The sequence below is a fragment of the Macadamia integrifolia genome, chromosome 11 (assembly GCF_013358625.1).
Source record: "Macadamia integrifolia cultivar HAES 741 chromosome 11, SCU_Mint_v3, whole genome shotgun sequence".
Lineage (NCBI taxonomy): Eukaryota > Viridiplantae > Streptophyta > Magnoliopsida > Proteales > Proteaceae > Macadamia > Macadamia integrifolia.
The window spans coordinates 18,980,400-18,992,933 of NC_056567.1; the positions used below are offsets into that span (position 1 = coordinate 18,980,400).

At 39.3% G+C, this 12,534-nt stretch overlaps 1 protein-coding gene across 1 annotated transcript in view; it reads right to left on the minus strand.

Moving 5' to 3' along the window:
- Positions 1-12,534, minus strand: part of LOC122094292 (50S ribosomal subunit assembly factor BipA) — a gene marked incomplete at its 3' end in the record, with an annotated part of 51,246 nt that overhangs the window by 23,783 nt on the left and 14,929 nt on the right. The window contains 4 exon segments of the mRNA XM_042665051.1: positions 9,762-9,887; positions 10,010-10,147; positions 10,314-10,486; positions 10,852-10,920. Coding sequence (XP_042520985.1) covers positions 9,762-9,887; positions 10,010-10,147; positions 10,314-10,486; positions 10,852-10,920 — 506 coding nt within the window.

Genomic DNA, 12,534 nt, shown 5'->3' on the forward strand with positions numbered 1-12,534 from the left:
GTAGATAGCTTTCCAAATCTTATCCGGAAAACGGGATTTTCAAGCAGAAAGAGGATTTGGATTTGACATTAGTTTCCTTTTTAGTTGGGTTTGATTTGAGTTATATTTGTTTCCTTAGGAGTCAAGTCATTAGTAGTTGGTTTCCTTTTTCAACTAGTTTCTAATTTCAGTATTAGTAACTATTGCATTAGGAGAATATTTGGTTTCCATTTTGAGGAACCTTCTATTTTGTAATTCCCTCCCCCATCAACATTATAAATAAAGAGGAGGCTCCTAAAAGAATGATGATTTTTGATAAAAGAATTAATGGTTGCTGCTATTGTCTTCTCCATGAAGAGTTGTCATGTGTTTGATCAAGGCTGATGGAATTGGTGTTTGATCCAATTGACTCTGCGGTGTGAAGCCCGAGAGGTTCTTCTTCTTCATGCTATCTTCTTCTTTTTTCCACCTCTCTAAGATCTATTGTTACTGCAACTTGGGGCTGTTCTGACCAGCTATTCTCAAGCTATTTAAAATCTTTTTTTTTTTTTTGGGTCATGTAGTGGGTTATAGATAGAGATCAGAACTGATAGGGTAATTCTGTCCCCTTTTGTTCCTGAGAGTATTATTCTGGTTAGGCTCTGTTTGGGACTTATTTCTATGCCTGAATTAGTCCTACTTGCTGGTTTCTATTCTGACTTAATAGAGGACAGATTGGGGATTGAATTCTGATTTCTAAGAATTAACTCTTCATTATTTTCTGATCTGTTGATTGCTGTCTATCTGTGGGTAATGACTAGTTGTTCTTTTGATTAAAAGTTCCTGCAATTGAGCCTTGGTTAGATTCCCTATCCTAGTCTACATTAAGTGGTATCAGAGCATGGCAAAGAATAACCCTATTATTGAGTAGAAGAACTCCATGGCTTCCATAATGGAGATAGTGATACAACTGCATCAAGAAATGGTGCAAACAAATGAAGTATTCATCAGAATGCAACGATGTGTTGGTGTCCCAGAATCGTTAATAGCACCTATAACACCTCTAGGTGAAGTGAAGATACCTCTATTCAAACCAAAAGAACTTGAAGTCAAGGTTCACATTGAATAAATAATTCTTGAAGCTTCAAAGACAGAAGGTCAAGAGATATAAGATTCCACTGAAGAATTCTACTTTGAAGAAAGCATGGTCGACAAGATTGAGGCCGTGTAAGATGAGGTAGTGGGTGAAATCACTCCACAACAAGTCTTTGAGATTCATGATGAAAAGGAAGAGCTTGTTCCTCCAATCCCTGATGAGAAGGTTACCATCGTTGATGACTCTATGTATACGACATTCACAGTTGGTATTGATTCAGAGGTCGAACATACAGAGTTCGTTATGCCATCATGGTTCTTCGAAGAGAAAGCTCCACGCAATGAAGACTACATTGTGAAAGTTTACAATTAACCAGAATTTCGTTTGGGGATGGTTAAAGCTGCTACTCACATATTGCTTCCCCCTCATCACTACAAAATTCAAGGACGAATTTTTTCAAGAAGGGGAGAGTTGATGCAGATTAATCACCAAAAATGGCTTGTTTTATTAGGAATAAGCCTAGGCTTGGGTTCCACACATGTTGGGCCTTTGATCCCATGTGTTTTGAGTGTAATATACCACTTTTATGGGCCTAAACTAGGGGATCTAAGGTTGCATACGGGATTTATAGATTTGTTTCCAGTGTAGTTGGGTTTGATTTGAGTTATATTTGTTTCCTTAGGAGTCAAGTCATTAGTAGTTGGTTTCCTTTTTCATCCAGTTTCTAATTTCAGTTTTAGTAATTACTATATTAGGAGAATATTTGGTTTCCATTTTGAAGAACCTTCTATTTTGTAATTCCTTCCCCCATCAACATTATAAATAAAGAGGAGGCTCCTAAAAGAAGGATGATTTTTTATAAAAGAATTAATGGCTGCTGCTATTGTCTTCTCTATGAAGAGTTATCTTGTTTGATTAAGGCTGATGGAATTAATGTTTGATCCAATGGACTCTCTGCAGTGTGAAGCTCGGGCGGTTCTTCTTCTTCAAGCTATCTTCTTCTTCTTCTTTCCACCTCTCTAAGATCTATTGTTGCTGCAACTTTGGGCTGTTCTGATCAGCCATTCTCAAGCTATTTAAAATCTCTGTTTTTTTGTCTTGTAGTGGGTTATAGACAGAGATCATAACCGATAGGGTAATTATGTTCCCTTTTGTTCCCGAGAATATTATTCTGGTTAGGCTTTTGTTACAATCCCAGATTCCAGTAACCAAACCAGTAAACCAAAAAAAGAGAAGAAAAAAAGAAAGAGAAAAAGAAAGAGAAGAGAGAAAGGAAAAATCATAAGTAGTCCCAAAAGTGGAGAGCAACCTGCGATCTGTCCAGAATGACTGATCGTAGGTTCTCCTTATGCATATATGTTAAAAAAACCAAAGAAAGTTACAGATATAACCCCCAACACATAACCAAAACCATAACAAAGCAAAAGAGGGCCGATAGGACAATTATGCCCCAATCGGCCAGGTTCCAAATAGCGCTAATCCCACAGCGATACTTCAACACTCCCCCTAAAGCTGGAGCATACATATCACCCATGCTCAGCTTGGTACAACCACTGTGAAAACTAGGAGCAAACAAGGACTTAGTGAACATGTCAGCTAACTGATCCGTTGAAGAAACAAACAAAGTTTCAATCAGCTTCTTCAAAACAGCATCACGAACAAAATGGCAGTCCACTTCAATGTGTTTGGTCCTCTAATGAAAGACTGGATTACTAGCAATGTAAATTGCAGCTTGGTTGTCACAATACATCTTCATTGGCTTGGTCACTGGAAATCCCAACTCCAAAAGTAATGACCGCAGCCACATCAATTTAGCAGAAGTATGAGCCATAGCTATGTATTCTGCTTCTGCACTAGACCGGGCAATAGTAGTTTGCTTCTTGCTATGCCACATAACAAGATTACCTCCAACAAAAGTACAGTATCCAGTAGTAGATCTCTGATCACCAGCAGAGCCAGCCCAATCAGCATCAGAATACCCCACTAGTTTTATATGCCGATTAGGACGATAAATCAACCCTTTTTCAGGAGCACCTTTTAGATACCGAAGAACACGAACAACAGTGTCCCAAAGTGCTTTCTGAAGAGACTGCATGAATTGACTCAGAACTCCAACAACATAGGAAATGTCGGGATGAGTCACAGTGAGGTAAATTAGCTTGTCAATCAAACTCCTGTACTGATGCACATCCTGGAGGGGTTCACCATCATCAACGCCAAATTTTTTGTGAGGATCCATAGGGATATCAACGGGTCTGGACACAAGCATCCTAGTATCATATAGAAGATCCACCACATACTTCCTTTGAGACAGATTGATCCCTTTCTTGCAGCGGATTACCTCAATCCCAAGGAAATAATGAAGTTGGCCTAGGTCCTTTGTCTGAAAATGGTGCTGGAGATAATCTTTTACTTTAGAAATTCCTGCCTCATCATTCCCAGTCAGAATAATATCAACATATACTATCAAAACAACTAACTTATCACCTCTGCGATGAACAAACACAGAATGATCAGAATAACACTGAAAAAAGCCACAAGTAACTATAGTAGCACTGAACTTGTCAAACCATGCCCGAGGAGACTGTTTAAGTCCATAGATAGCCTTGTGTAAGTGACACACACGACCTATACTCTCCCCTTGAGCAATATACCATGGAGGTTGCTCCATATACACCTCTTCCTATAGATCACTATACAAGAAGGCATTCTTGATGTCCAATTGAAATAAAGGCCAATCAAAGTTGACAGCAAGAGAAATAAGAAGACGAACAAAATTCAGTCTAGCAACGAGGGAGAAGGTCTCAAAATAATCAACACCATTTGTCTAAGTATACCCCTTAGCAACCAGACAGACCTTCAACCACTCAACAGAGCCATCAGAATGATACTTGATAGTGTACACCCAGCGACACTTCACCAAATCCTTACCAGGAGGTAAATCTATCAGACTCTAGGTACCACGACACAAGAGAGCATCCATTTCTACATCCATGGCGGCCTTCCATCCAAGGATACGTGGGGCCACATTATGGGTACGGGGAATGGGGTTAGTAGAAAGAGAGGGCAAGACCATAGATAGGAGAGGGAAGATGAGATAAAGACACAAAGTTATCAATAGGGTACACAACCATGGATTTTTTAGCGCAAGAACGTGTACCTTTCCTGTGCGCAATTGGTGAGTCATCAGGCTGAGGAGGAATAAGAGCTTCACCAGAGGGAGGCGGCAGTGGAAGGAGTGAAACATCTGTAATTACCTCGCCACTTGGCTGTCCATCCTTCTTTTGCCGCTAATAAACCTGTAGAGGAGGTGCGGCACTGGTACTAGGAGCATCAGGGAAGGGTATAAGTGAGGGTATGGGAGGAAGGGATGGAGAAGACCACTCTATACTAGAGGGGGACACTGGAGGAGGGTAGAAGGATGTACCTTCAAAGAAGGTCACATCGGCACTAACAAAGTTTCTGTGTGTGGTAGGATTATAACACTTATACCCTTTCTGAGTACGACAATAACCCAAAAAAATACATTTAGTAGATCTAGGAGACAACTTATCAATTCGCCCATGCAAGTTATGGACAAAACACACACACCCAAAAACTCTGGGAGGAACAGGAAAACTCGATAGATTTGGGAACATAACAGAGAAGGGAGATTTGTTGGACAAAATCGAAGATGGCATGTAGTTAAAATACCATCACACCAGAAATGCTTAGGAACATGCACATGCAACATAATGGCTCGGGCAACCTGAAGGAGGTGCCGATTCCTGTGCTCTGCTACTCCATTTTGCTGTGGAGTATAGGCACAACTAGTCTGGTGGATCACAAAAATCAGAAATATCAGCTTGAGCATATTCTAAAGCATTATCAGATCGTAAGATTTTAATAAGAATACCAAACTGAGTCTTTATTTCATTATGGAATTTTTGGAATACATGTAAAAATTCAGATCTGTCCTTTAACATGTAAAGCCATGTAAGGCGAGAATGATCATCCACAAATGTCACAAAATACCAAAACCCAAATCTATTATTGACTTTGCAAGGACCCCATACATCAGAATGGACTAAAGAAAATAAAGACGGACTACGAGACAAAGAGCGAGATGGGAATGACACACGGTGATGTTTCCCCAACTCACAAGCCTCACACTCTAACCTAGGAACAGACTTAAAACTAGGAAATAAAAGTTGTAACCTAGAAAGCGACAAATGACCTAAACGACAATACCATTGGAAGGGAGTAATGTCTCTAACAGCAACAGCAGCAGCAAAAGAGGTAGGATAGCCGTTGTTGAGTTGGTATAACCCATCCTTTTCACACCCTCCACCAATCGTCTTCCTCGTGTGAAGATCCTGAAAAACACAGGAAGAATGAAAGAATGTTACTGAGCAATTCAATGAACTGGTTAATTGACTCACAGAGAAAAGACTTAATGGAAATTGAGGAACGTGTAAGACAGAGGATAAGTTGATGGATGGGGTAGGTGAAATAGAACCATAAACTAGAACCGGTGTGGAAGCACCATTAGCAAGGATAACAGAAGTAGAATTGGTACTAGAAGAAAAGTTCTTAAAAAGAGATGACTTACTGGTCATATAAGCAGAAGCACCTGATCAATGATCCATGGGGTAGATGTAGTAGTAAGAAGGGCTGATGTACCTGTGTGGGCTATGGTGGCAGAGGATGTAGACACACCATTGGATGTATTAGAGGATGCCTCAAGAGTGTGCAAGTGCCGGAGCAACTGATTGATGTCATTGCGTAGACTAGTAGAGGAATCTCCTAAAGAAGGTGTAGGCTTAGTAGCAACTGAAGACACTATGTTAGTACCATCATCCGACATTGCATGATTGACCAACCTGGGTTGCCCATTCTGGCTTGCCATGCTTTGCCCAGTAAGTCTCAACAGTATGGTTGGGCTTCCCATAGTACATGCACTGCCGAGCAGCACGATCAGAGGGTTGTCCACTAGAACCTTGACCAGCTAACCCACGTCCTCCCCCACGACAGCCACCACGTCCACGGTTAGCAACAAAAGCAGAGTTGTCTTTAGAAGACAAATCAGATTTGGATGAGGAGGTGATTCGCTACAATCAGGACTAGGCATCATTCAGAGTAGGAACCGTGTCACCTGCAAGTAAGTGACCCTTTACTGCCTTCAGATCATTATTCAGACCAGCCAAGAACTTGGAGACAAAAAACTCATTACACTGAGCCTTCAGCTTGTCAATATCAGTGATCAAGGGCTGAAAAACATTAAGTTCTTCCACTATTCCCCTGAATGTACTGTAATACTCCGAAAGAGATTTGTCAGACTGGCGAAACTAAAACAGCTTCTCATAAATATCATAAATTCTTGTCATGTTCTTTTCCTGAGAGTATGTTTCCTGCAAATCATCCCATACTCCCTTTGCAGTAGAATGGAACATGACATTGGCAATCACATCTGGTTCCATACTGTTCCATAATCAGATTAAAATAAGGGCATTCTCCTTTATTTAGTCATCATAACCAGTGGCTGAAGATAAAGGAGGATCAGAAGTGGTATACTTGAGTTTTCCCTTAGCCATCAGGTACACCTTCACCAATTAAGCCCAAAGTAGGTAGTTGGAGTTTCCCTTGAGCTTGACGGAAGTAATCTGGACATTAATGTTGTCCGAGGTAGAAGAGGCAGTAGTAGGGGTAGTAGTAGGGGTAGTCTCTTTGATCTCAGCCATGAGAACCAAAGAATATGACCAGCAAGTAGTCGCAAAGACAACAAAATATGATGCACACACCAATCAGATCTGAAAACCAGCAGCCAAGTAGCAATCGAACACCAAAGAATTCAAAAAAAAATTTCAGGCGATAGGCGCTGCTGTTGGGGTCGAGTCGACCTTGATGGGAGTACCAAAAGAAGCTTAAAAAAACTAATAGCATAGGTAGATAAGTAGTAGGCAGCAGCGAGTTCAAAAGCCAGGCAGTAGAGACTCCACACATAGGGCGGCAGCCACAAAACAACCAGAAATAGGAGCAGCGGCCATGAAAAATTCAAAAAACTTGAGTCGCTGTGAGTGTAGACTTCAGCGATTTCAAAGAACAGGCATGGTACTTAGGTATTAGTATTTGAAATGCCTGGTTGTACTTTAAATCATCATAAACCAGGCCAATACAATATACTATATGCAGCAAGAGGTGGTTGCGCATCAAAGGGGAACACGCAAGGCGGAAATCAGCAGAGATTGATCAACCAAAAATCGATTTGATTACAAAAGCTCCGATACCATGTTACAATCTCAGATTCTTGTAACCAAACCAGTAAACCAGAAAAAGAGATGAAGAAAAGAAAGAAGAGAGAGGAAAAATCACAAGTAGTCCCAAAAGTGGAGAGCAACCTGCAATCTGTCCAGAATGACTGATCGCAGGTTCTTCTTATGCATATATATTAAAAAACCAAAGAAAGTTACAGATATAACCCCCAACACATAACCAAAACCCTAACAAAGCAAAAGAGGGCCGATAGGACAATTATGCCCCTATCGGCCAGGTTCCAAATGTTTCTGAACAGCGATACTTCAACAGCTTTGTTTGGGACTTATTTCTGTGCCTGAAGTAGTCCTACTTGCTGGTTTCTATTCTGACTTAATAGAGGACAGATTTGGGGATTGAATTCTGATTTCTGAGAATTAATTCTTCTTTATTTTCTGATCTGTTGATTGCTGCCTATCTGTGGGTAATTACTGGTTGTTCTTTTGATTAAAAGTTCCTACAGTTGAGGCTTGGTTAGATTCCCTATCCTAGTCTACATTAAAGAGAGATCAGTCAGCACAATCAGCCCATGCAACACCAAGCACACTCATAAAACTCAATATCATTCATTCCATTTTCTGATTTTCATCAACAGTACAGGTATAAAAAAAGTCACATATTAACAGAAACTCAACTCAGTATGGAAACCTACTCAACTAGGAAATAACTCAAATAAGGAAAACTGCCTAATAACTCCTACGTAATCTACCCACCATAAGAAAATAAAATAAAAGATTGCTCTTATGTAAACTATCAAGTCCCTTCTGACCAAAAAACCAAGTTTGGTCTAGCCATGCTAACGAAATTGCATCATGTACACATGCACCCATGCACACACCCACACGTTTGCACTAGAAAAATCGATGCAGATCCGGGGTTCAATAACCCTAAGCTGGATCACTATGACCCCACAAATGAAAAATAATTTAATTTGAATAGGTGGTGGCAGTTATGTAAATATTCAGGACGGTTATGTAAAATTTGGGGGATAGAGGATAAATTAGTTTAAATAAAAAGGATAATCTGAAATTCAAAAGATTAGGGACAGAACAGAACAAAACTCAGAAACAAGAAAGTAATTTCAGAAGTATGTCCTTGTAAATAAGGAAAATCAGCAATTTTCTTCTCCCTTCGACAAAATAGAACGGTACTCACAGCACCTAACTCAGTCACGGATGCCAAAGCTCTCTCATATGGAGTTGAACGACTTGAAACTTTTGGTGAAGAATCCCAACTCATATCCCTATTAGTGCAAGTTACACAACCCCAGAAAAATAAAAAAATAAAAAAAACGAAATAACAATAGATCTTGTTCTGCAACTGTTTTTGGCAGACTAGTGAAACTAACAGTAGTTTCTGGTTTCGATCTCACAGTCCCTTTTGTTTTTTGTTATCCAGTCTGAAACTCGGACAAATCGCCCTAGGGTGTAGGATCTTCGTCCCTAATTTCAAGATGGATGGAGACGATTCAGATTTGGTTGGTTACAGGTACCGCTGGAAAACAGGATACAACAAGAGCTATGACAAATGGAGGGAGAAAGAAGAAGACAAACTTAAACTCTTCTTGCTATTAACCAATCTAAAAGATAAAGACAAATAAAATAAAATTACATCTATCTCTCCCTAATAACAAATGTTTGCGGAAATTAAAAACCAGCTTCTAACACCATATGCGTCAAAAGAGGTAATCAAAGTGATGACTTGTTAGTTACGAAAATGTTGTAGATCATATTGTTGAATAGAGTTCACTACCCCTGTTTGCATTAGCATTTCATAGTACTGATTTAATGATAGATATATTTATTCAGAACGCACGTTAAAATAGTGTCCTAGATACCATGCATCAGAATCAATTGAAATATGGCTGTGGCACACAAAAAGAAAACAAGGACACGTGGCAAGCATATCCTTCAAAATAATTTGTATTTTCACCCAAACCCCCCCCCCAAAAAAAAAAGACTTTCTTCATTTTTTGTAGAGACCAATAAATCCAATACACTGAACTATGAACTACAATGAGTTACTTTTTATCTCCCACATGATGTCTCATCAATGTTAGCTGCATGGGTCAACTACATATACATTTTCTTGTCACTATCAGCCTCATTGCCCAACCTGTTATACAGAAATAACCAGCGAATATTTTTATTTTAGATAAAAACGCTTGAACACAACCAAATCCTATACAACATAATCTTTTTCAGGTTAACCCAACTGGAGAGGGGGGAAACCCAAATATTCTGTCAGTGTTAAAACCTTGCTTATGAATGGCACCAAGGAGAACCTACTTATCAAATATAAAGTGATAATGGTAGAATCACTATCACAAATCATTAAACAAAGATAGCATAAAGAATACATAGAAAAGCATAGAAAGTGAAACCGAAAAGAAAAAAAAACACATGCATCAACAGACCTCCACATTTGACACTGTGTGACCTATTGATGGACTTGCCAACCCAGCCATTGATATTATATCACCAGCTCCTGCACTATCAATGAGAACCATGGTTGTACCCTTCTTTTTCATAAGTTTCGTGATCTACAAAATCAGTTTCTCAAATGTCATAAAATGATTCTGAAATATTCTGCTTTCTGCAACGTGAACACTTGTTAATTGAGAACAATATCTTCAGACATACAGGGCAGCATGCATGACTTCACCTTTCCTTCCTCAATCTTCTCAACACCAGAATCTGTACTACGGAGACCGTGCACTCTATCCCCAATACGAATAACTCCTGACGAGATACGACCGGTCAATATTCGTCCAAGATAAAAGTCACGTTCCATCATGGAAACCTGCAAGCAACTGTCAAGCATCTTTCGGATGTTCCCCAGCAAATAAGTAAAACAGACGAAGTTGGAAGAAGCAGCGAAAGAGAAGATGTAAGCAAGAATGCCCCTAGCAATTAATTTTCAGTGAAGAATGATCTTATAAATAATCCGACAACATTTCTATACAAACCAGCATCTGGAAAGATGCCTCTAGGCTTGCCGTGGGCGGAGGAACGTGATTTAGAATGGCATCAAGCAATTGTGACATATTCTTTGCATCATCAGGAGGATCTTTGGTGAAAGTGGAGGAAGCCCATCCCTCTTTAGCAGAAGCATAAAGAACTGGAAAATCTAGCTGGTCCTCTGAAACAAAATCAAGAAATATCATTTCAAGTGCTACACCGAGAAGCAGAGGAAACAAATTGAATTTTCGGTGAAAAGGCTTTTCCAGCTGGGTCACCTAGATCTATTCACATGGTTCCTATTCCAGCCCCAAGAAAGGATGATGGGGCTGATTATGGAGCCTGTCACATCAGCTATAGTGCCCACCATATGCTGGACCTTTTCCCTCACAACAAAAGCATTGAAGCTTGTGTAATTCAGTAAAAAGTGCCCAAAAATTAAAACTTTATATAGCCACATAGTGAAGTACTTTGGGAAAAATTTTACCATATGACTAGGGAGAAACAAACACATCCACAATTTTTTAGTGTAAGAAATTCATGCACCTGAAGCACCCAGATTTGCAAAAAGATCGAAAACCAGGCTCTCCACTTCATCACATCTCTCCTCTGTAACTGCAGAATTAAAGATGAGGAAGATCATTATCACGGACAATAGAGAACATCCTACGAGGACATCATTGAAGGAGGAAAACCATTATTCTTGCATTTAAACATAAGAATAGCTAGTAATCGTAATCACATACAATGATAGAAATGCTCGTTGAAGCTGACGCACTTCTAAAGAATGGTACCACAACAACTAATCCATCTATAACTTAAAGGCTAAAGCCAATTACCAAGATTAGCAAACATTATCAACATAAGGAAAATGCAGCGGCAGCCATGCCAACAGATCCATGCTCTGACCGAAATACAAAACAGACCAATGTTAATAATGACTAGGAGAAGAGAAGAATAGGGTGAAGGCTTGTCATCGACAGATGAGCAGTTGCCCTTTTGAACATGACAATGCCGGAAAAGGGCTTACACAGCAGGAACTCGAAGTCCTAGCTGGTTTCAAGGATGTAATAATATCATGAGGGGGGACGAAGGTGACAACCAAGAGGCTTGAACCCAAGACCTCCTAGTAGGATGGGCTTTAACGCTCCACAATCTACCAAGTTCGCTAGGCACTTGTTCTCAATATCAGAAATTAAGAGACCAGCAAGAGAGAGAGAGAGAGAGAGAGAGAGAAGAAACCGAGTGAGGGAGGAAGGCCAGAAACCATAAGAATAATCTCCTATCGTGAACTACCTATATCGTAAATAGAATATCCACCGACTCTAAGTAGGATGTCTACTAAGAGTCAAAGACGAAATACAAGTACAATGACCAATCAAAATAAAAGTAAATAACTATTTAAACCTAATCACATTAGGAGACACCTATGAACTTAATAACTAACTACACATTATACATGATCCCACGGTACACAACTCCATGGACCACCCATGCCCGATACACTTCAACAAAGGAAATACATATATTCCTCATTTCTTTTTTTCAACAAGTAAAAGCAAAGTTTACTTGTAGGATCCTTAAATAATAAGGAAAGTCAAAAGATATAATCAAAGTTGTTTATCAATCAGGAAAAGAGTCATTAGCTAGGCTAGGATTCTAGGTTGATGTTTTTCAACCTCAAATTTAAGTAGTAAAGTCTACAACTCTATGCAACGGTCAACATGAGAAATAAGAAGCAAACCCAATCACGTACAATTGAAGTAGTTTTGGTGAAATTCAGGATGAGAGAACAGCAGCTTCTGTATCTTAAGTTTATCCAGCATCATAACTAAGAACTAAGAGCAGCAATTCATAGTTTATTGTGCATCAATCTTAATCAGCCATGGCTGAATTAATGCATCCTACCAAAGTACATAACATTGCATCATTATTTTTTTAATTATGACAGGTAAGATATAACTTACATTTCAGATATTGTAAATCTTTCTTTCTCCTTCCATCTCTAAATATCTGGTATACTCTTTGTTAAAGTGTGTATTGACTTGGGGGGTCCATATAGGTCAATGGACCTTGTATCGTAGGATCATGTTTAAGTTTTTTTAGCTAGTTTATGTTTTATTTTTCTCTTTCCTATTGTAATTAAACTTCAGGTTTAGCTAAGAGTTTTATTTCTACTTTCAGTATGTAATATTGGTGTAACAAGAAGACACCTTCTCAGAATATCAG